This window comes from Pisolithus orientalis (genome assembly GCF_024613125.1).
Source record: "Pisolithus orientalis strain OTSU chromosome Unknown F5J12scaffold_5, whole genome shotgun sequence".
NCBI lineage: Eukaryota > Fungi > Basidiomycota > Agaricomycetes > Boletales > Pisolithaceae > Pisolithus > Pisolithus orientalis.
Window position 1 is genome coordinate 127173 of NW_026260786.1, and position 22932 is coordinate 150104.

The 22932-nt window shown below is 49.5% G+C and overlaps 9 protein-coding genes across 9 annotated transcripts; 5 read left to right on the forward strand and 4 right to left on the reverse strand.

Annotated features, from left to right (window-relative positions):
* Positions 1-915: 915 nt before the first annotated feature.
* F5J12DRAFT_964202 (P-loop containing nucleoside triphosphate hydrolase protein) lies at positions 916-2483 on the reverse strand (the record flags this gene model as incomplete). Its single annotated transcript, XM_051749976.1, has 6 exons — positions 916-1463; positions 1521-1655; positions 1867-2077; positions 2125-2195; positions 2248-2364; positions 2421-2483. The coding sequence occupies 6 exons, from the start codon at positions 2481-2483 to the stop codon at positions 1338-1340; spliced, it is 723 nt and encodes a 240-aa protein (XP_051602901.1). The 3' UTR covers positions 916-1337.
* An 871-nt stretch (positions 2484-3354) lies between these two features.
* On the forward strand, positions 3355-4156 carry F5J12DRAFT_439911 (uncharacterized protein). Its single transcript, XM_051739428.1, has 2 exons — positions 3355-4031; positions 4085-4156. The coding sequence occupies exon 1, from the start codon at positions 3462-3464 to the stop codon at positions 4008-4010; it is 549 nt and encodes a 182-aa protein (XP_051602902.1). The 5' UTR covers positions 3355-3461; the 3' UTR covers positions 4011-4031; positions 4085-4156.
* A 539-nt stretch (positions 4157-4695) lies between these two features.
* F5J12DRAFT_439707 (MFS general substrate transporter) lies at positions 4696-7472 on the reverse strand. Its single transcript, XM_051739427.1, has 22 exons — positions 7313-7472; positions 7224-7249; positions 7147-7173; positions 7086-7094; positions 6951-7028; positions 6823-6881; positions 6664-6770; positions 6493-6614; positions 6381-6441; positions 6122-6331; positions 6040-6060; positions 5979-5985; positions 5898-5929; positions 5788-5844; positions 5716-5732; positions 5615-5667; positions 5468-5554; positions 5380-5416; positions 5199-5318; positions 5121-5141; positions 4919-5058; positions 4696-4862 (listed from the first exon to the last, which is right to left on the reverse strand). The coding sequence occupies exons 1-22, from the start codon at positions 7363-7365 to the stop codon at positions 4803-4805; spliced, it is 1404 nt and encodes a 467-aa protein (XP_051602903.1). The 5' UTR covers positions 7366-7472; the 3' UTR covers positions 4696-4802.
* Positions 7473-7680: 208 nt separating this feature from the next.
* F5J12DRAFT_903796 (ThuA-like domain-containing protein) lies at positions 7681-8759 on the forward strand (the record flags this gene model as incomplete). Its single annotated transcript, XM_051748456.1, has 9 exons — positions 7681-7759; positions 7783-7824; positions 7878-7997; positions 8059-8096; positions 8155-8228; positions 8278-8351; positions 8402-8446; positions 8501-8595; positions 8646-8759. The coding sequence occupies 9 exons, from the start codon at positions 7681-7683 to the stop codon at positions 8757-8759; spliced, it is 681 nt and encodes a 226-aa protein (XP_051602904.1).
* Positions 8760-8779: 20 nt separating this feature from the next.
* F5J12DRAFT_809038 (uncharacterized protein) lies at positions 8780-10851 on the reverse strand. The gene is made up of 12 exons (XM_051744729.1): positions 10769-10851; positions 10660-10716; positions 10578-10606; positions 10506-10523; positions 10444-10449; positions 10346-10395; positions 10011-10292; positions 9882-9960; positions 9743-9825; positions 9575-9692; positions 9200-9529; positions 8780-9148 (listed from the first exon to the last, which is right to left on the reverse strand). Coding segments are annotated over exons 1-12 (1311 nt in total). The 5' UTR covers positions 10770-10851; the 3' UTR covers positions 8780-8890.
* A 272-nt stretch (positions 10852-11123) lies between these two features.
* Positions 11124-13153, forward strand: F5J12DRAFT_439999 (S-adenosyl-L-methionine-dependent methyltransferase). Its single transcript, XM_051739429.1, has 9 exons — positions 11124-11345; positions 11411-11671; positions 11734-11842; positions 11895-12132; positions 12183-12328; positions 12386-12450; positions 12504-12587; positions 12651-12833; positions 12890-13153. Exons 1-9 carry the CDS (start codon positions 11210-11212, stop codon positions 13081-13083), a joined length of 1416 nt encoding a protein of 471 aa, XP_051602906.1. The 5' UTR covers positions 11124-11209; the 3' UTR covers positions 13084-13153.
* A 2200-nt stretch (positions 13154-15353) lies between these two features.
* F5J12DRAFT_809083 (P-loop containing nucleoside triphosphate hydrolase protein) lies at positions 15354-19195 on the forward strand. The gene is made up of 14 exons (XM_051744730.1): positions 15354-15488; positions 15549-15972; positions 16022-16079; positions 16185-16536; positions 16591-16652; positions 16712-16869; positions 16921-17031; positions 17086-17179; positions 17238-17445; positions 17500-17615; positions 17671-17859; positions 17915-18034; positions 18085-18178; positions 18237-19195. Exons 1-14 carry the CDS (start codon positions 15464-15466, stop codon positions 18761-18763), a joined length of 2538 nt encoding a protein of 845 aa, XP_051602907.1. The 5' UTR covers positions 15354-15463; the 3' UTR covers positions 18764-19195.
* A 241-nt stretch (positions 19196-19436) lies between these two features.
* F5J12DRAFT_809089 (uncharacterized protein) lies at positions 19437-20893 on the forward strand. The gene is made up of 3 exons (XM_051744731.1): positions 19437-19465; positions 19535-19637; positions 19711-20893. Exons 2-3 carry the CDS (start codon positions 19536-19538, stop codon positions 20590-20592), a joined length of 984 nt encoding a protein of 327 aa, XP_051602908.1. The 5' UTR covers positions 19437-19465; position 19535; the 3' UTR covers positions 20593-20893.
* Positions 20894-21125: 232 nt separating this feature from the next.
* On the reverse strand, positions 21126-22919 carry F5J12DRAFT_809101 (uracil-DNA glycosylase-like protein). The gene is made up of 8 exons (XM_051744732.1): positions 22507-22919; positions 22312-22433; positions 22151-22246; positions 22024-22076; positions 21911-21963; positions 21584-21839; positions 21502-21528; positions 21126-21449 (listed from the first exon to the last, which is right to left on the reverse strand). Exons 1-8 carry the CDS (start codon positions 22872-22874, stop codon positions 21327-21329), a joined length of 1098 nt encoding a protein of 365 aa, XP_051602909.1. The 5' UTR covers positions 22875-22919; the 3' UTR covers positions 21126-21326.
* Positions 22920-22932: the final 13 nt, after the last annotated feature.

Here is a 22932-nt window from a genome sequence, read left to right on the forward strand (position 1 = left end):
AATGTGATGATACTAATTAGTGTTGAATGGACCACGGCTAACATATAGGAGCAGCTCCACTCTTGCTCGTTTACCTTCAGTTCACCTGGCCACTACCACAACCATCATGTAGGAGCAGGAGCGCATCTTTCAACGAATTTTCTGTTTAGGGGTCTAACATTCCTCCCCTTCTCTAGCGTGTCAGTCGACCCCTACCTCGTCGCCTACTACAGTATCAATGACAATGGCCGTCGCCACATGCCTCCTTTCACCAGCAAAGACTACAAGACCCAGTTCGACAAGTCTTTGAAAGGATATGGAGGGAATCTAATCGGTGACTGGTACGTGCTGCCCAACGACGGTGACGTCGACGATGCCATCAACACGACCCGTCAATTGGGTGAAACTGTGTATAACTTGCCAGTTCGTGACTAAAGGAAAAATGTGCGCTGATATTCTACGGTGAACCACCGGTGTATCTAAGGAAGGATTCTTTAATTTTTAAAGGTTCATCCCATCAACTTGAATTCTGAAAGTATTCTCTCGCACGAAGATAAAAAAGAAAAGAAAGAAGTTCTCTTGAGTCTATCGGACATGGACGATCAAGGTGCATTGCTCATCTACGTACCTCTTCGATGTCCTTCCATGTCCCATATTCTTTTATGATGTTGTGTCAGAATCGAATGTGAATGTGTAATTCTTGTAACTCGTGTTAGACTTGCGAATGTACTACATGGGTGGCAGAAAGTCCTCGTCGATCGACTTACGCTTGATCTGATACACTGTCCAAGTCGAATCCAACTAAGTCATGTCGACCGTTGCAACCCAGAAACAAGTTGGACTACTTGGTACCTGGAGATTACTAAGTCAGCGGGCATACGCCTCCTTCAGCTTTTGAAGTGCGATCTAGAAAGAAGGTCAATCACCCCAACATATGACAGCAACAAATAACGATCTGCGAACCTGATATGTTGGAGAAAGCCCTTCCGTCTCCTTTTGAGGAATTTTTCTTTGTTTTACCCTCTCCAGATGGGAGTGTCCGCGCACCATTCCCTTGAAGTAACGTGCCTAGGAAGGAATGATTAGCTTCTGCCTTCAAATTACATAAACATCATAACACCTCCTGTTCTTCGACAAGTGCCTATGCATCACCAGTCCTCCCGGCGTGAACAGTGCGACCCACTCAGTGAACATACTTTCGCATGTCGACGGGTGCGTCATAGCTAACTACATGCGAGACGTGGCTGATGTCGGCACCCCGCGATATCAAATCCGAGCACACTAATCTAACGAGAAAAGCGAGTAAAGCCCCCTCAGAAATTTCTTTTAAAAAGACCTACATATGAAGTTCCTGGGCGTTAAACCAGACGTGAGGCCGATTCGGACGACTTGGTGAATACCAGCACACCGTGGATCGAGAGATCGTAGAAGAAGTGGAGAAGTATAAGGGGCTTTAAATACAGGTCGCAAATGACCATGTGTTCCTGTGGTGTGATGCGGATCAGCACTGTACATACTGCGTCGTACACGACTCCACTCACTGATAATGTAGCAGGTATAGCAAACTTTTCGAAGATAACGTCCAAAGCAGCAGACTTGTCTCCCCCTTCTGCTCGACTCTGAATGATGAAATACTTGGGATTCCGTGGGTCAAGTGAGGCAAGTCTGCCAGGGTCCTGAGTGAGTGTCGCAGAAAAAAGCAGTTTTTGGCACGAAGTCTCTTTGAATTTGTCTACGTCTGTATGATGATCAACATATATCTGCAGCAATGCTAGAGACAGCGAGTCGCAGATTGGTAGAAAGTTCAAGTTATTTAATGGCGAAGTTGTGGGTAACTTGTCACCGGATCGCCGTCGCGGTCCGCAGGCTGCCAATACCTGAACTAACCAATCCTGGAAGGAATGCGCCAGTAAGCGATCCGCCTCGTCGATCACCTGAGGAAAATGCTCTTTCAGAAAAATTCTCTTTGAGTTGCCTCAGTTTCTCACCAGGAATTCGTAGATGTTGGAGGGCAAAATTGGGTGTCCCGTTAAGATGATCCATGAGTCGACCGGGAGTGCATATCAAGATGTCTAGCTTGCTCGAACCACCCCTCATCCTGCAGACGATTCAGATCATGACACAACAACACCGCGGAATGCCTACGAAATCGAGATGTTTTCAATGAGCTGGGCTTGTTCGCGACTAAATGAACGTTGACCCGTCACGGTTCCTATCTAATTTTCGTTAGGAGCACCGCACTTGTACGGATGTTACAGCGATGCGTACCTTTAGGCCACATCCCTTACCAACAGCTTCGAATGTCTCCTTGACCTGAGTGACCAGATCGCGAGTAGGAAGTACAACAAGAGCACGGAGGTGGGTGATGATTCGGCTTGGCAGCGCCTATGTACTGCTGGCATCAGGGTTACATGGAGACTGGCGTTTACAAGTGCAATGACCTCGATGACAGGGAGTACGTAGGCCAAAGTTTTAACGCTCCCCGTTGGTGCAGAGACACACATCCCGTGGATAGCTTAATGTCCCACACAGCGGAGATGTGCCAAAGTTCTGGTGGATTATGAAAGGAATAAAGGCTGTTTGTACTGCAATGTAGCCATCAGCTATGGTCATGCCAAAGGCAACGGTTAAGTCCCTGACCTGCAAACAATTCGCATATTCCCAAGTGCAACAGTTGCTTCCTTGTCCTTTAGCTTAACCCTGTTCGTTCTTCTTCTCCAGTTTGTAATATGGGAACGACGGTTGCTGAATCGATAACTTCAGCCTGCAACAGCGCGTTGTCAACCCCTTGCATTGCAAGTACAGCTGGGACTCATTTCTTCACCTTCCAGCCTCCATCGACACTATCTTCATCACGTGACGCACAAACATGCAATCGTTTTCTTTCCTTCCAGATCACTGCTCACTCAACATCGAAGTCAGCACAACCATTCTGCCTGAGTAAGAGCCAAAAATGCTGTCGCTGACTAGGACTCTTGAGGTACTCGATATTGTCGGCTCTCGCATCGAAGACAAAAGGGCAATAGACAATAAAAATACACTACTGTCCCGGATGACGATCGCTATTAAGCCCAATCGATCCACTGGCGTTTGGTGATCTTTCCCTCACACAAAAGCCCAATTTCCTAACTGTTGCGCGAACAACTACACAACGATTACGTATCGGTGGTGATGTGCTTTCTGCGGAATGCATCCACACTGAGGGAGAAGCAGTGGGACATACCTCTGGCCGTGCATCATTGCACTTCCTGCATGGTGCGACATGCATGCATGGACGATGTTCAAATAGGAGCCCCAGTGCGGACGCGGGGCAGCCCACAGGAATCTGCTGCCGTAGACGGGCAGCCCAGTGCCATTGACGAACCCAGGGGGGACGGCACAGACATGGTAGTGATTTCGGACCACGTTCAGTGTTTGACTATACAGACGGGCGTCATCAACCATGGGGATTGGTAGTGTGGACCGGATAACAGTGACTAAAGATGTTGGCAACTTTCTACTGGACTCCTGCCGACTTACAAAAAGCTCAAGATCCCGGTGAACAGCAAGGAAATGGTCTGACAGAGAAACAAGGGGCCTGTTACATCTCTGATTCTGCGTATTCCTTCCAAATGCTGCACTCCTCGTTCGTGCGCACTCGACGTCAGCCTATGGTGGGGTCCCACATACACAAGCAACATCCGCGATCACTACCCACACCTGTTGTCCCCCACTTCCCGCAGCAAGTGATGCGTGCTGACGGATCAAAATTCACATACTGGACTATCTATCCACGTCCGCACATCATCCTCACCCAAAACACTACGAATCACATTCTTTGGAACGCTACGGAACGTTTGTGTGGAGGCTCTGCTGTGCGTACACAGGACGAAGAGGATGAGGGTACTGGACGTATGTGCAGACGGAGGAAGAGATTCAGTGGTGACGTCGCCACTGAGCAGTGGTCCGTACTGCAGGAAGGTTTCCAGTCAGCGACGGAACCATTAGCCTCGAAGGGGCCTGCCACTGCGAAAACCCCCAGCAAGAACTAATAAGTGGCATTAACCCTTCCTGTGAGAAGTCTTCCCATGCTTCTCAGTGTGTCATTCTAACTTGTGGTTGCCAGATTGTTTTTTTGGACTGCTCAGTGGTATCCTTCGGTGCATCTGAATCCGTATATATTGCTAACTCGGGAGATACTGACTGCATAAGATACCTTTGTAATAGCAAGTCTTCATAGTAAGTGCAGGCATACAACATAGGGATGAAATACTGACCACAAAAGTAAGCAATGACACTCGGACATCGTGGGTGAAGTGTACGTGAAAGATGTACATACATGCAACACCTGCAATGTTGATTCATTGTTTTGGACAAATATGTGAAGCTCACAGTGACTGCATGTATGGGACATCAGTGTTCAATGGCCGAGCCATGGCGGCAAATCAGTTCGCGACAGAAGATCGATCTAGCCTTGTGGACAAGCAACCCAATGAGACTGTCAGGGTCTGCAGCGGACCAACCAATCAGACCAAAGTCTTTTGTTCGTGGAGTTCACATTTCCTCTGGAGATGCTGGCTTCCAGCCAGTCATTATTGACATGTATGTATGACCTCATCTTGTTACTTAAGTGCTATATCAGGGACAAAGCAAGATCACATGGGGTGAGTCATGCAAATAGCATGTTCACTAAGCATGTAGTAAAAAGAGAACTATCAAAGAGTTGTGGTACACCACTACTCTACATGTGTTTTGTTCTTGTACTCTGAGAACTTATTATAGTAAGTAGTACTATTGTGTTCATTCTTGTGCAATTGCTACTTGTCCATCTTATTCAATACACATCAAATTCCATCATGTATATGGCTTGCATCAACTCCATGCACTTCCAAGTACTGGCAGAACTTGGAGGGGTGTCAGTTCATGCCCAAAGAAGCAAAGGGCAACAGACAGAACATACAGCTTTGTCTTCTGCTTTCATATTGTCATGTGTAAGAGGCTTCACCAGGGAAAATGTCACAACTGCATTGAGAATGGCAAGACCACCACCAATCCAGAATGGACCAGAATTCCCCTTCATGGTTTGTGAACCACCAAAGGCTAGATAGACACACCCTGCCACATGAGGAATTATGCCTTACATTGACTCCATCAACACCCACCATCAATGATATGTGGGAGGACTACATTCAATATCAGTCTCAAGAGGCAGACTGAAGCAACCTTTGTGTGGTACATACCCCATGTTCCAATGAAAGCTCCTACTTGGCCAATCATAGCTGCAATGTTGTAGATTTGTCCACCAACACGAACCACAGGTCCAGTTTTTGCTGCCAGAATACGGAGACAACTTCCAGGACCTATTTCATGGGAGCACATAAACAGACCTGTCAACCATGCCATTTGACTCTTCTGGCTTACCAACTTCACCAAGACTTAAGAATATTCCATAGACAAGCTGTACAATGCTTGAAAGGTACACCCATGAGTTCAGATTCAATGGGCTTACTGCAAATGTGGCAATATGATTAGTGAGTTGGCTGTACATTATGGCCATGGCAAACCCAACAATGGCTTGCAAGAGCAGTCCAATAATCTGGTGACACAGGAGTACTGAGTGTACTACATCATGGGCCTGGCAGTGTGCACTACATACCATTGTTGTCTTCACACCTAGGCAATCAATGAGGAATATGCCAAACACAGTTCCTGCAACAGGTTCAGTTCACAGAGAACCAAAAAGGCTAGATAAGGCACCTGGAATACAGAACAAACTGCCACAAGTTAAAACAATACCCTGCATGCAGGAGTAAAAACAAATGAGCTTACTTGATGACAACAGACCACCCCAACACAATTGACAAGGATGAGTTGCCTCCTGTGATACTGCATTCCAGTGAGCCCCAACTCCCTATGCATGTCATGCTATACAAGCTTACTTGTTTATAATCATAGAAGAGTATATGCCAAACTATGGCCAATCAGAGCCTAGATGCATTCACAAAAGAGAGCCATCTTACTGGGTACCTGAAAATCCTGCATCAGTGTGGTGGCCCCCATGAGCCATTAAAATGCACATACATGATGAAATCATAAATGAACCTTGTGTTGCCACACCATTTGAATGTCAAACCACCTCCCAGAAGTTGACATGACCACCTACCATGCCAATGACAATCCAAGGACACTCTTCCAGTACCACTTCAAGGTGAGCCAGATAGGGATATGCACAGCTTTTGGTAGGCTGTAATTGTCATATTTGGGTGTAATCCACCAGCACCAGACTATGAACTCGCACACGAGAACGGATGCAGGGATGGCACCCAAACCAAGCGAGAGACTGTAGATCGTACGGAGGTGCTGCTCACCAAATCTAAGTGTGATAAGAGAGACCATTATGATACCATGCAAGCCAGGCTTACCTCCAGTACAGGACAAGTGGGACAAAGGCAGCAAGTACAAAACCAGCATCAATCATGGTTTCTTTGGAGAGTTAGCACGGACATTGACTGGTCGGTCATGGGCATCACTTACTGGTACCAAGTACTAACCACCGATGTCGTACATTTTTGACAACGCCATCTTGTTCCGTCCATTCTGAAGGGAAAACACAACCAGAAGACTGTCCTGCACCTACTCCCATGCCGAGCACACAACTTCGCACACAATTGGCAATTGCACTGACGAAGGGTGTTGCATGCTCACCGCAAAAAAGAAACCCCGGCGACAAGTCCACCGACCCTTCCACCATTCCAAATCGCCACGAGAGCAGTCAATACAGAACAGAGGATGACGACCACAGGTAGCACCACCTGTGCACAACACTCAGACATACAAATGAGGTTCAACACACAAGCAACGCACTATGCTCATCCCGACAGTACTTAGCAGCCATCCACAGAGAAGCATACCGAATACAGTCCCTTCGAGGGGAGGGGGGTTAGTCTGCTTATGATGCGGGCCAAGGAACAGATACATGGGGTTTGAATTACCAGGATATACCATACTAGCTAACAACTTGCTGTGAAATTGTGTCCCAAATTGACCTCCGGGATGTTCACGAGTCAATACTGATGGTAGGGATTGATTAGTGCCTTGTGGATATCTCAGTCCATAGATATACATACAAGTGATAACTGCGATAGCGGAATCAGACTTGAGTAGGAGATTGGGGTGGGATACACGTACCTGCTCCAATCACTCCGTTAGAGTAGCCTACCCAAAGTCAGCGCACCTCTGAGGATGAGTAGATAAGCAAGTAATACCGTTCGAAAATAGCGCTGCACCACGGCTGATAAGTCAGGTAAATCTTGTTAGTTTCAAACACAGGCAACAAAATCAAGTAAAACCTTACGCAAAACGCAGGGGCCACTTGTCATGTAAGCGTTGCACATCTGTTACGGGCATTTCGTAGGGAATTAATGACAGTCAGAAGCAAGGAGCCCCAGCAAGTTAGCGCTCCTTATGCCTGTGTCCCTAAAGTCTTAAGGGGTGTTGTGTGTTGTGTGCATATGACTCCGGTGGGGGCTTTTATCTTAGCTCGTGCCACTGATCGACTGGGGTGGATAGCCCTGTGGACAGAATTATTCCCCTTTTCATCACGAACAAAGGGGTTACCATTGTCATGAGTGACATCACGGGCCACGTTTAATATATGTGGTGATAACGATGCACTATCAGGCCTTGACTGAGGTGTGGCGAGGGGTACGTGCCGCAAGGAAGATGCAACTTAGGCCAATAAGTTCACTGGCTCGTGGCCCGACGTCTGTCGACCTCGACTTCGACTTCACCGAAGATAACAGTCTATTTACTGGCGACATCTAGCCAAGTACGACGCGGTCGTTTTCCTGAATAACTCAGGTATAGGTAAGCGGACTCGCTCATTCACAGAGTAGGACGGGGGACATACCTGTGGTCAGTGCTCGACGATACCGGAAAAGCAGCATTACAGAATTACTTGAATCTCAGCGGGAACTTCGTCGGCATTCATTGTGCAGCAGACGCACTTCGTGGCACTCCCTTCTTTGGAAATCAAATCGGTAGGTAACTGTGCGCCCTTACCAAGTGATGCTTCACACACCAGACCACACTCCAATATAGGGGCCTACTTCGACTACCACCCTCCTCTCCAGGAGTCGGTCAGATGCACGACCTATCTCTTCTAGGAATCCCCATGATACCATGTCCCCTGGGTAGGTCGTTGAAGTAGTGAATAATACGCACCCGAGTACGGCGGGACTGCCAGCTAGATGGAGACCCCTAGATGAAATGTAAGTGGACTATCAGCGAAAGTGAGTAGCGCAGGCTTACGAGACCAAGGTATAACTTCCAGTCCGATCCTCGGGCGGTCGGCGCTCAAGTCCTGCTTACCGCGGATGAATCGAGTTACTCTGGTAAGCCGCGGGTTAGCTGGTAGTCAGTCGTTGGCCAACGAATGGTACAGATCCAGGCCAAAGAAGGTTCGATCACGGAATGCCTCGCCCCATTGGTAAGCTATTACTCCATGTGTCCTGATGCTAGTCATACACGGGACTTTGCGAAGCCTGGTACCAGGAATGTGGCGCCGGTGTCCAGCAGGGGTGCGTTGCTGGTCGCAGTTGGTACTCTGGTCTTGGTCATACCATCGAGATTTGGAGCGTACGTGGCCGTGTGACAGACTTGCTTGTCCACGAATTGATGCCCAACAGGACGAACTCTTCTTGGGGCATGTCCTCGGCGGCATTACATGGGTGTTAGCTTCCAAAACCACTCGCGCATTCAACAAGGAGGGCAGAGTCGGAAATCCGCCAACCGAGGTGTAGGTTGATGCGAAATCACTATTAGATGAACTGTATACAAAGTGTATGTAAGCCGGAAATGACAGAGGTGGGCAAGCACATTATACATAAGTCGAGAGTAACATGAGATGGGCGTGGCTGACAGCTCAGACCGATTATTGTGGTCTGCACTCAGGTTCGGCACCCATCCCGTGGCCATCATAGTCGTCATCGTCGTCATCATCATCTTCCCAGTCATCCTCATCACCATCCCCAAACTGCGGTGCAAAGGCTTGATCAAAGAAGTCTGAGCTAGCCGGGAAACACCGTGCACGCACATCTTCTAGGTCAGCCTCTTCGAAAGGGGCTTCATCAATAATTTCAGGTGCAGGGTCTATCTGTGCTTTCTTAGGTGGAAGTAGTTTCGCCAAGGCCTGCAAAGCATCAGCATTGATTCTAATCCTTCACTCGCTACTCATACGTACCGCGGTGTCAACGTTCCGTATCCATTCAGCATCTGGCATCTCAACTTCGAGGACGATGTAAAGGTCGCCCTTCTGGTCGGGATTCTTGAAGGCAGGCATGCCTTCGCCGCGCAACTTAATACTTTGCCCAGGATTAACCACCTTCCCAGGAGGACTTGAGACGCGAATACCACGACCATCAAGATGAGTCAGTAGTATTCGCGAAAAACCAAGAAGGGCTTCCGACAGCGTGATCTTCACGTTGGTGAGCAAATCACTACCAGAGCGTTCGAAGGTGGGATGTTGGGCAGTTTTGATTTTGAATATCACATCTCCAGGGGGTATACCGGGCTAGAAACCTAAGCATTCATCGCTAATGTCGTGAAACAACCCCACCTCTTGATCACCGGCGCCAGTAAGGACAATGCGATAGCCATCGGGCATCCCTTTTTCGACAAATATTTCTTGACGGGTCTTCTCCTTTATGGTCCTTTCTCCCTTGCATTTCTTACAGCTTTTCATAACGTGAGAACAGCAGCATGGAGGAGAACCATAATCGCTTACCGGTCCTTTTCGCGAAGCTTACTGCCCTTGCCATCGCAATCTGGACATTTCGTACGCATAGTACCGTACTGAGATGGTGCAATCTAGGATGAACCCGTTTGTTCCCCGATTAAATAACAGTAGCAGATTCGGACCATACCTGTGTCTGAGTGAAGATCCAGCCTTTACTTTCACAACGACTGCACTCCTTCGGCTTAGCATTTCCTCGTGCTCCGGATCTATACATAGCTATCAATGCGAAATAGATGACCAGATTCGATATACATACCCATTGCAAGTGGTACATATGACCTCCTTTTCCATGTTGATCTTGACCGATTTTCCATTGTATAGATCCTCCAGGGTGACATCATAGGGTACTTCGGTGTTTTCACCTTTGTGTTTGCGTGGAGCTCCTGCGGTAAAATCGAAGAAATTTGCATTGCCAAAGAACTGGGCAAAGATTTCCGCGGGGTCTGCAGGCATGCCGCCACCCCTGCCGCCAGTCAGACCATCCATGCCTTCCCTGTCGTAAACTTCTCTCGTATTCGGATCGCTTAGTATTTCATAACTTTATTCCCACAAATCAGTGACAAGCGAAGGGGGGTAAAACACTGCACAAACGCTGCAGCCATCTCCTGGAACTTTTGCGCCGCTCTGGGGTCGTTGGGATTCTATGTCGAAATTCAGGGGAGTGGATGAAACTTTGGGACGATGCTGACCTTGTCCTATGGAGAAAGGAAGAGGGTTCAGATGCGTACGAACGTCGGTGAGAAACACTCACGGGGTGGTGTTCTTTGGCCTAGTAATAAGACCGTTAGACGCTGGATTGGCTCAGAGATAGAGTACAACGCACCTTTTTTCGGTAGGCTTTTTTAATGTCATCTAACGCATGGAAGATGAGAACGGCCAGATCCCGGAGCACTCAGAGAACATACTCTCGGAGGCACTTGGTGGCACACCTAAAACATCATACAATTCGGTTTCGACAGGCACTAAGACCATTTGCTTCACGGATCGCAATAATGTAGCCAAATGGTCACTTACTGAGGCAAGAATGGCAGGGAAGAAGGATCGCAACGACCACACGTCAGTCGCGCGTTGTTTATACGAGGACGCGCTTCTCGGCACGGAAGTCCTTCGGAGTTTGAAAACGCTTGGAGTCACGTCAAGAACAGCTTCGGTTTCGACTTACTTTTCCTCTCATTTTGACGCACAGCAGTTGGGTGAGTCGCATATTACTTTCGTTGTTTCCGAAGGATGTTTTAAATTATCTACATTGTCCGACATGGTCTGATCTACGGACATGGAAGTGACGAAAAAAAAAAAAAAACTGACTTACCTTCACTTTTCATGATGTGTGTAGTGAGACTGCGCGCTAACTCACTGTCCAGGTCGCAACCCCACTGTTTTTCGTCTTCGTTGTCCGTTTTGTTTCTTGTTGCAACAACTGATGTTGCTTGTAGTTGGTAATTAGCATCCCATGCAATGGATTTTTACTTCCAAGCTGCAAATATCCTGGATCGTCTCGACTCCAAGCAGGGCTCCATCAAAGGTGTCCTCGCCAGCCTGCCAGAGAGCGGCAGGGCACGGACGGCTGCATTGGTCATCGAAACCTTAAAGTGTAAGTCACAGCTGACGGCTTGTGGAGCATGGAAATATCGAATGATACGTCGCTCCGCTTATCAGACAAGGCAGCCCTCACCGACGTGATCAATGCGTCCAGGATATTGTTGGAAGAGAGGAAAATTAAATCCCTGAACCTCAACCTTACCCTCGTGCTTGTGCATGATTTACTGCTGTCTCGCGGGATACAGGCTGGGGATGGTCCCATCAAACAAGCCATATTGCGGCATAAGACACGACTCCGGAGCGAGCTACAGCGCATAAAGATAAAGCGAGGCGTAAAATCTGACCAGGAGCTAGCCAACAACGGAGACGAACGAGCAGGTATGTAGGATTACATCACGTGGGTGCAAGCAGCGAACGAAGTTTAAGACCATGCTCCCCAGCAAGAATACCTCGTTACGCTCGAATAAATACGTGCTTATGGACTACGGAAGAGGCGATCCGACATTACCAGGAAGAGGGATTCAAATTAGGGGATCCGTTTTCATCAGAGTTCGTAGTGTCCCTATACTCCGCTTACTCTTTTGTGACGTTGTCCCTGCAGCAAAGCTTTTGCCAGAGACGAGCACATCCTCGATCTCCTAGTGTTTCATCCCCAGTGTCAGTTCCACGACGACATATGTTACACAACGGGAAAGGTCATCTTGCAAGACAAAGCATCCTGCTTTCCTGCCACTGTCCTAGCTCCTCCTGCTAAGGATGACACCGTCGTCATCGATGCGACTGCAGCTCCGGGGAATAAGACGTCGCATCTGAGTGCTCTCATGGCTAACAAGGGCAAGGTGGACAGATTTACTTTGTTTTTCTGTAAAGAAGTTCAACTTTCATCTAGCTCTACGCATTCGAAAGGGACCAAAAACGGTATCGCACACTGAAGGCGATGCTAAGTAAAGCTGGATGTAAAAACGTGGATGCTGTCAACGTTGACTTCCTTACGGTCAATCCAACAGATCCAAAGTATAACAGGGTAACACACATGTATGTCTCCGTCGTGACAACCTACAACCCGTTCTGTTCTAATTTTTTTCCCGCAAGTCTGTTGGATCCCTCATGCAGTGGTTCTGGCATCGTGAATCGACTAGATCATCTACTCGAAGCAGGTTAGCACTTATATTTGATTACTATGTTCCTTTTATATATATCCCGCCCGAAGAGGATGACGATACGGAAGGACTCGAGAATCGACTCAACAAGCTCGCCAGCTTCCAGCTGATGATGATAAAACACGCGATGAAGTGTAAGGCGCTCTCTCACCCCCCTCCCCTCACTGCAATATATTATGGTATTTAGCACATCCCAGTTCCCGCTGTTCAGAAGATCGCGTACTCGACATGCAGCATCCATGCTATAGAGAACGAGCAAGTTGTTAACCAGGCATTAAATTCTGAAGAAGCTGTCCAAGCTGGGTTTAAGCTTGCTCCTCGTGCCCAGACTTTGCCAACCTGGCATCGCCGTGGCAAGCGAGAAGACATGGATTGTCAAGGTCCGCACATCGATTATGTAAATAGTCTGCCCAGGACTTACGTGGCGCTTTCGCAGATAATGCGGAGTCTCTTATTCGCTGCTCACCAGGTGAAGATGCCACTAATGGCTTTTTCGTATCTTGCTTCGTTAAGACTCAGATCACGCAATGTACCGAGGAAGTGAAGACGATTAAGAGGAAGCCAGGTAATACAGCACCCGATTCCAAACAACGCAAGAAGCGTAGGAAAGATCGGTCAACTGGGAATTAGCCTGGTCGAAGAGAGTTGGCCAATTCCGTACTGAGATGCTCGTCAATTAGAATCAAGTTGATCGAGGAGGGGAATTCATAATAACGACAAAGCTACGTCGAAGTCGATGACAAGTAAAACAAGAAAAAGAAAACCTTTCCTACACAGTCCCTGCAGAACTTCGGAGATCAGCTGTCAGTAGACACTGCGCCTCTCGTAAATACCGGCGCCAGACGGAAATGCTGTGAGGAATAAGGAGAGAAACCGGTTGAAGTGAAATCCTAGGCATGTTAAACGCGGAGCTGTCAAATGTGTCTTTACCGTGCGGTTCGAAGTGCTTAGTGAGTGGGTGTGCCGATCTGCTGAGCGTACTGCTGTTGGTAATACTGAGCATACTGGGCGGAGTAGTCAGCTTGTCCGTAGCTGGCTTGAGGATAACCCTGTCCGCTCCACTGAGAACCATACGTCGCCTGCCCTCCGGGGTAACTGCCGTATGCCTGGGGGGGACGATATCCGGGGTTGGGTGGCGGGTTGTTGGAAATCCAGGCCTCCGGACGACGCCACGGAGGTACGTTGGAACCACCTGCTGTGATATCATGGCCAGCTGAGGAAGCGTTCCACGAGCCTTTGCCGCTATCTCCTGGTCCCTTCGCTCCTTCGCCAAGCTCGGCCATTAAATCAGCGTACTCTGAGTCGAAGCCGCTCTTGTTCACGGGGGGAGCTGGAGGGGCGTTTGGATCCTTGTTGACCTGACAGTCACGAGCCATGTGACCAGCACTCCCACAAACGCGACAAATGATGTTAGCTGTGAAATTACGTTGCTCTGGACAATCGTATTTGCGATGACCAAGGCCGCCGCAGTTCTGACAAATCTGGTTCTCATCATCACGAAGGGTACCGTTCAAAGCTGCGAGTTCGCGAAGCTGATTACGTTTGTGATCATTCTGGCCCTCAGGGGTTGACGCGGCCTGGAGGAGAGATTAGAATTGTTACAATATGGCATGGAAGCTGGAACTTACCGTTTCAATAACTCTGTTGATCATTCTGACGCACGCTGTAACCTTGTCTTCAGAGTCAGCGGTGACAAGACAGTGCAGATCTTCTTCAGCATCTTCCGCAAACTGTTCTGGGCGCGCCTTGCCCTCTTTCACACTTCCTTTGCCACGAATGCTTATCTTGGCACCGCTATCCCGTTCCATTTTCTTCAGCGAATTTCCACGAGGACCCACCAGAAGACCGAAGAAGTTGATCTCGGGAAACTCCTTCACAGGAATGTAAACTTTCTCTGACGGACGCTGGGAGCGCTTTTGTTGATGATACTCGACGGGAGGGCGGAAATTAGGATCATTCTTGAGCGCACGATCGACAAGGCGTATGCGCTCGTCTTCCAGCTTCTTGCGATAGCGAACCTCCCGGGTATTAGTACGACGGCCGTGAGCATCATAGGTGGGTGGAGGGGAAGGCGACCTGTCGATGACGTAAGTCAATACAGCACGCACCGCAGGCGAGGACTAGTCACGTACCGCTCCCTTTCCGGAGGGATGAAGTCGTTCAGCCTGAGTTTTCTGTTAATCTCTTCTAGACGCAAATGAATGGCGTAGTTGTCAAGCTGGGCCTGAGAGACGCCGGCAGCACAGATGGCGGTCGGCAAACCGGGGATTTCTGTTTTAGTTTCACCCCAACGACTGCGTCGCTTGCGATTCCCATTTGCATCCGCTGTAAGGAAAAGAAATTATGGTTTATCAAGGTTAGTATCAGTTAGCGTCAGTTTTTTAAAAATGTGCAAGTGTGCAATTTAGAGTAAGCCTTGCTATAAGAGTAGGCGATCGGAAAGTCCCACCATACGGCAAGGAAACATACAACACTTGGAGCGTCGTTAGTAAGAGGTCTCAAGGCTTACCTACAGAGCCATTCGGCGTTTCCTCTCGCGACTTTCGTGTATCTTGTTCCTGATGTTGGTAACGAGGGTATGCAGAAGGGGAAGGTTGAGCGAGTTGGGGAGGCGCAGATTCTTCCACTGGTGCAGGACCAAAACGACGTCTTGTTCCGAGAGGCACTGAAAGACATTTATCAGTCGAAATCCCCGTGTAGAGATTGGAAAATACGTACCCTCGTTAGTTCCGGTGACTTCGCGGGTTGCGGGTCTCCACATTGTTGATCGTCAAGAAAAAGTGTGTGAAGGTGGAATGAAAGAGCAGAAATAAATCTCCGATGCCGACCCACCCTTGATATACAGACTCCGCCCAAATTGGACATGCTGACACATCGCCTGATTAGTCAACGTGGCTGCTCACCAGCCCAGCCATCGTCGTTTGCTCTCAAACAGTCATCATTTCGGGACACTTCCTGGGCGACGGGGGACACGTTTTTGGGAGCAGACACATTCTTTATCACTGTCTAGATGGCTTCTAAGAGACCCGCTGAAGGTAATTTGCATGAGAACTGACTCGTCTAGTTTGGAGCTGGTTCTTTAACAAGCCATCTAGGTTCGATGGCCACAGCGTCCACTTCGAAGCGCCAGAAATGGTCTGGCGACGTCGATGAATACATGGATGTAGAGGAGTACGTTAGTGACTCGGGCGCCGAGTCCTCTTCCCTCGTTCCGCGTGGAACGACTATCAATTTCAGCGCTCTCACTCGCAAACTTGCGGAGGCGCGTCGAGCGAGGAACACCAGTGCAGCGGCGGATGGAGAGGGAAGCATGTTAGATGCACACCGTCGTCAGCAAGATAGCCTTGTCTCCCATATCTTCATGCAACATGATTTTTCGTGGTTGCATCTGAAACCTGATCACGCTTCACGACCACTCTGGATCAGCCCAGAAGATTGCCACATTATTCTTGAGGCCTTTTCGCCCATTGCTGAGCAAGCCCAGGATTTCCTTGTAGCTATCAGTGAACCTGTTAGCAGGTACGCAAGGGTATGCTGTAACGTCGCGAATTGTTGCTGAAGTCTGTAGACCGGCCTTCATACACGAGTATAAACTTACACCCTACTCGCTGTACGCTGCGGTTTCTGTGGGGATTGCAAACGGAAGATATCATAGAAGTGCTGAACCGGCTGTCCAAGGTAAGCACCAGTGACAGGTGGTGGTGGTCCAACCATACCGATGGCGATGTAAGGTGCCTGTCCCGGAGAGCATCACAAGCTTGATCCGCGAACGAACGCACTCGTATGGGAAAGTGAAGCTTGTGCTCAAACATAACAAGTATTACATAGAAAGCACCTATCCTGAGACCCTTCAGTTTCTCCTCAAAGACAAAACGATTCGCGACGCTCGAGTCGCCACGGACGACGCTATGAAGGGCTTCGCGACCGCTAAGGCACCCATTAAGGGCAATCTGGTTATACCTGGCACACGGGAAGCTGAGAAGAAGAGGGATGAGGCTACAGCTGGTCGACCCGGAGTTCCACCGGCGGCGGCAGGCTCAAGGGATGGTGATCTCTTTACCTCGATAGTTGGGGTGGAGGGCGGTAAGTGCTCTGCCGCGTCTGTCATTTGTTATTCTTGACCGAAATGGTCCGCAGATGAAATTGACGAAGATGACGAGAATGTCCATGCTTTCGAAATTGACGATGCCAAAATCGATGTGCGTCTTTAGCTTATCAGACACTTAAAGTCTAATATAAACTACGTCGGTAATTAAAGGACGTCAAAAAGCGGTGCAACGAACTCGAATATCCCATGTTGGAAGAATACGACTTCCGGAACGATACCATTAACCCGAACTTGGATATCGACCTGAAACCAGCCACGGTCATCAGACCATATCAGGAGACGAGTCTGAGCAAGATGTTTGGAAACGGGTTAGTTCCGTGGTCTTGTCACATTCCATGTTCGAGTCTCATGATGCACAGTCGTGCTCGTTCCGGGATTATTGTTCTTCCGTGTGGGGCGGGGAAAACATTGGTGGGAATCACTGCGGCATGCACAATCAAGAAATCCTGCCTCGTTCTTTGTACGTCATCGTGAGTATTACGACAGTACTCATGCTAAGCTTGGCACTAATCCTTCCTCGGCAGTGTGTCCGTTATGCAATGGAGGCAGCAATTCATGCAGTGGTCCAATGTAACCGACCGCCAAATTGCTGTCTTCACGGCCGACCAGAAGGAGAGGGTACGTGTGTTGATCTTTGGATCGTGCAACGAGTTGATATGAATATCTTTTCTCGAAGTTTGCCGGTGAGAGTGGCATTGTCATTTCTACGTATTCCATGGTTGCAAATACCCACAATCGGTCGCACGAGTCCAAGAAGATGATGGAATTCCTTACCTCGCGCGAATGGGGGTTCATCTTGCTGGACGAGGTCCATGTCGTGCCTGCAGCAATGTTCCGACGAGTGGTCACGACCATTAAGGCGCATTCGAAACTTGGTTTGACAGGTAAATTTGTCGTTGGTCTTTGGGTGATGCACTGGCTTAAGCACTATATCTCAGCAACACTCGTCAGGGAAGATCAGAAGATAGAGGATTTGAACTACATGATTGGACCCAAACTCTACGAGGCAAATTGGATGGATCTCGCTGCCAAAGGTCACATCGCGAACGTGCAGGTGAGTGTAACATAATGCCCTTCCCGACCGGAGTCACCGATTTGTTCGGCGATAGTGTGCTGAGGTATGGTGTCCGATGACACCTGAGTTCTACAGAGAGTATCTTCGGGAACAGTCCCGCAAACGGATGCTTCTGTATTGCATGAACCCAAAGAAGTTCCAAGCCTGCCAGTTTTTAATCAACTATCATGAGTCCCGAGGAGACAAGATCATCGTCTTTTCTGACAACGTCTACGCTCTGGAGGTGATGATGTTGTTTTGAGAATGACTTACTTCTTTTCGTTTTGACACGTCAACAGGCATACGCAAAGAAACTGAGAAAACCGTATATCCATGGAGGGACTGGGCAGGTTGAGCGGATGCGCGTGTTGCAGTGGTTCCAGCATGATTCGAACGTAAACACGATCTTCCTCTCCAAGGTGACTCCAGCCTCCACGTCGCATTTTTCCATTTCTGATCCGTCCAATAGGTTGGCGATACGTCAATAGATCTGCCAGAAGCCACTTGCCTCATTCAAATCAGTTCGCACTTCGGGTCGCGGCGACAAGAGGCCCAACGATTAGGTGAGTGGCAACGGTTGGTATGGAAGTTTAATGCAACGTAGTTCATCATGCCACGAAGGTCGCATCTTGCGGGCAAAGCGCCGTAACGACGAGGGATTTAACGCGTTCTTCTATTCGTTGGTGTCGAAGGACACCCAGGAGATGTTTTACAGTACGAAGCGCCAGCAATTCCTCATCGACCAGGGGTACTCGTTCAAGGTCATCACGCACCTCGATGGGCTGGAAGATCTACCTGATCTCGTGTACAAGACCAAGGACGAACAGATAGAGCTAATATCGTCCGTGCTGTTGGCGAACGAGAGCGAGGCAGAGCTTGGGTCGGATATCCGCGCGTCCGAGGGGGACCTCTCCGGGACCATTACCTCGAAAGATTTCGGCCCTGCGAAGTTTCCGACGGTGCAAAGGACGACGGGCTCGCTTACCGCGCTCAGTGGTGCCCAGCATATGTCGTATATGGAGCAGAATAAATCTGCAAACAAGAAGCTTGCACGGGATGCACCGCAACGCCACAAATTGTTCTCGAAGCGTGACAAGGAGAAGGCAGCTGCGAGGAAGGAAGCCAGGGCAGCGGGACGAGCACAGTAAGAGATCTGTGTAGTAGATGGTATCGTACTATGACACGTTTTACGCTAATACGACCGTCCATTGCCTGTCAGTTGATCCGAAAGCGACCACCGGGGAGTAAGAGCTGAACGAGGTGGGGTCATGTGTCTGAACCACATGTGTGATGGCAAAGGATCACCGGGACTTGGGATGCTTTTGTTGGGCTGGTAGTACACCCAGCAAATAAACAGGGTGTGTTGTGACACGAGGACCGTATCCTAAAAGGGATCGTGACGATGGTAGTAGATGTGCCACCAGCAAACTCAAACGACGGATGCGGAATTCAGTTCTTGCGACGGAGCTCCACGCATGTCCGGGATGGGGAGCAGTGATAACGAAATGATGGGGGTGCTCACAGCCCCAACGACGGGCCAACGTCGTCCGACGCGTGGTCTCGGCGCCTCGTTGGGGGAGAGAGGGTAGTAGCGCTCGATCGAAGGTGTGTGACAGGCAGCGTGACAATGGAATAATAATAATAATAATAATAAATTTGTTGTGTGCCGAGACACCGGCATCGGCGCCATCATGTGCGTGTGCGGTCTGGCCCAGGCTTTCCCAGGGCGTGACCCCGATCGGTGTTGCCATATTTGGAGGACTGTCCCCGAGGACAAACAAAGAATTCAGCCGAGTCTCCATCGGAGGGGGAGTTGTGTCCCTTTTATATGTTGAGACTTGTTTTCCCTGGTGCGCTCGTCGTCCTCCGCTCCCTCACACCACTCTGCCCAGACTGACAGGCTTCTGTCGTTGTCCCAGCATGTCTTCCAAGCGTGGACGCAAGCGAAACGACAATCTGCCTCCTAACCGAGCGCGAGACGTACAGCGAGCATTTCGTGCTCGAAGAGCCGCACATCTGCAGGTACGGCACCTTTTATCATCATCCCTCCTTCTGTCATGTATTTCCAATTGTCCCTTTTATTCAACCCATTCAGGCTCTCGAGCTGCGCGTTAACGAACTCGAGGAGGAGAACACCTGTCTCAGGGCTGCTCTCAACTTACCCCCAGCAAACCGTCCTCCGCTCGGCAAAGGTCCGACCGGTAAAGACAAGCCAAAGTCTCTCGACAATGTTCCCGTGTCTCAGTCTCTCACAAAGAGCAGGGATTCCTCGCCAATAGGTGACTCGCCTTCGCCGCAGCGTTCAGAATCCACGTCGCCCTCTCTCATCGGTACCAACCTGCGTACGCCTCCTGTCATGGAGGGCAGCCAGTGGAACGATGGGTTCATGATGAATGACCAGCAGCCCACTCATCATCCATCTCATATCTCATCGGCAACGCCATCGGTAGCCTACAATCTGCGGTCGATGCCGTCCACCACACTACCCCAACAAAAGACGGCACATCAATTCACGTTCTCCGCCCCACCATCCCGCCCACCCATCGCAAGCAACGTCGCCGGAAACTCAGTTCCGTCGACTTACCAGCATACCACAGACAGGCCATTAGCCAGTGGTTACAACGACATGAATTATCTGCTGTGCGACGTGCGGGAGAACGCACACTACTCATACCAGTATCATACCTCCCCCTTTTCCAACGACAGTGCCCTTCCTACAGCATCACAGCAGGTTCCTGTTCATTCACAAACATCGCCTACCGCTCCCCGCCCGTCATTACCTCCTGCACTATCATTCCAGCCGCGTCGACCGCTCAACGAGCCGACTAGCTTTCGTACACATGCTGGTGACATTCACCTCCCAAGTCCCACTCCCCATCATTCAGCAACTCGACTGACGTCCCCACCTTCGCCTGTCCTCCACGACGTTCGCTCGCATTATGCTTCTCATGGTAAACAGGTCAACGCACTGCCCTGACTCTGACCACAATGCAATCCTTTCCTCATATGTATTCGTCGGTATTTTATATAGGCTGTTTCTCTGGCTCGGACCTCCTAGTATCTGCAGTGCTCTCGATCACCTCGAACGACCTGATCAACACCATTGTATCGCTATCGCTCGCGGATACGTTACTCTTTTTTTCTCCCTCGGTGCGGAATGTTTTATCCTAGATACGCATGCGGCAGTACTTCGTACACGTAGGCTTGCCAGCTAATCTCGGCTTTTTCGATAACAATCTTGTAAGGGCCGACTCAATGAATCATTAAAGTGCATAGCCACGGTACAGCCACATGCAGGGCTCCGCGTCGTCGCACGCGACCTGTTTCAGAAACAACCTTTGAAATCCGAACTGGTCCGAGCGCTGCGAGCTTACATAATCCCCGGCGAAGGTCGAATGGCAGCCAATGGCACTGTTGCCAAGTAAAACCGGTTGCAAGTCTCAATTATATTAATCTGGACGATGGTCGTCGATATCTGGGCGAATATCCAATAATGGCTTTGGGCAGCGATAGACCCGCGATCGCCGATCTAATCTCTGATGACGCTCTACAGACGCGTCGGCGGCGGTCATTTCGAAACGACCCTCTACACAGCAGCTAAAGATCATTAACTCCATGTTCTATGGTATATACAATAGCCGACAAGTATATATGTATAGGGTATCAACATGCAAGGTATGTGTGTAGCTTATCTGGGTCCAGTCGTCACGCCTAGTCCAGTTGGCACCAATTCACTTTGCCTTCTGGACCGTACTTGTTCTCGAGCCAATCGTTGGCGGCTTTAAAATGCCCATTGCCCAGAAAGCCTTTGTGGGCACTGAAAGGGGAGGGGTGCTGGTACCAATATGGGAACGGAGAAATGGGAAGATGGCTAACGACCACTCACCGCGCTAGCCAGTATCAGGTGTTTGGTCTAAATGGTCCTTCTGTCAATCGCACACGAGACTCGTCACGTTAGAAGACCTTGCCTTGTTTAATTTGGCAACACGCTTCCCGGCCCAAGCACCCCACGCCAAAAACACCACGCCTCGTCCGATTCCGCGAACGTCGGAGTCATCGTCGCCCGAACTCAGGTTAGCACCACCGTACTTGTCCACGACATCGACGACTTTGTCCGTGAATTGTTCCCAGCCCTTCCCCGAGTGAGACCCTGCCTCATTGGCTTGGACGGTGAGGCACGTGTTCAGCATGAGGACCCCGTTCTCTGCCCAGGTTGACAAGTTTCTAGACGTGGAACGTGGATGGGTTAGCATCACATGGACGGATGCGTGATTGTGATAAATAGATCGGCTCACCCATGAGTGGGAGGTTGGAATTCAGGATACTCAGATTTGATCTCTGCATATATCTGAGATAACCCCGAGCTGAGCTTCGATAATCAATCGCAAGGAAGACGGGGGTCTCTTACATTGCGTAGAGACGGCGGAACGCTTACGCCCTTTGGAACAGAAAAGCAAAGCCCTGTGATTGATGTGATCGTTCCCACCTGGTCAGTCACGGATCAACGCACCAGCGCGTTGACATGAACGGCTCACCGTGTGCTTGATTGGAACCGTGGTAAGGATCCTGTCCGACGATAACAACTTTGACCTTGCCAAGCGGCGTTTTGGACCAGGAGTATATGTTGCGGGCTGTAAATTCCATCATTCATCCTCATTTTTTCGGAGGTAATTGACCGAGTCCGAGAAGTACTCACGAGATGGGTAAACCTTGAGACCCTTCACGCTGTCATCCGGGCCACGAACTCCTGCTTCCCAAAGGAACTTCTTCAGGGCTATAAAGTACGGTTTCTTGATTTCGTCCTTTAATAGCTTCAGCCTGTAATTTGAAATTGATCAGCAACGGAGGTGGGGATCGAGGGAACGCCGTCAGCGACTATGGCAACTCGTACCAACTTTTACCCATACATTCGCATTCTAGTTTGAGAAGATCTCTATGCTCTTCTGGAATGGATTCCAGGTACTCGGCCAGAGAGAATGGAATGAAGTTGAGGCGTTGAATGCCAGAAGTCGAGCTTGCAGTGATCTTGAGGGTCCCCTTCTTCTGCCTTTTCGCCGCAGGTTCAGTGTCCTTGTCAGAGCGCGAACCTTGAGAACCTGCAAACATGTCGAGCAAAGACCGCTGTCTCTTGCCCGGTGCTGCCGAGGCTGAAGCGACGGATTTCGTCGACTCCTGTGATGCAGAGGGCATGGTATTATCATTCGTGGATGTCGTGTTTTCGACATCCTCGAGATAAACTACGCGCTTCTCCTCACTCATCTCGACGTGGTACGTGGTTCTACTTGGTTAACCCGAGCAGGAGCGCGTCTCTTCGTAA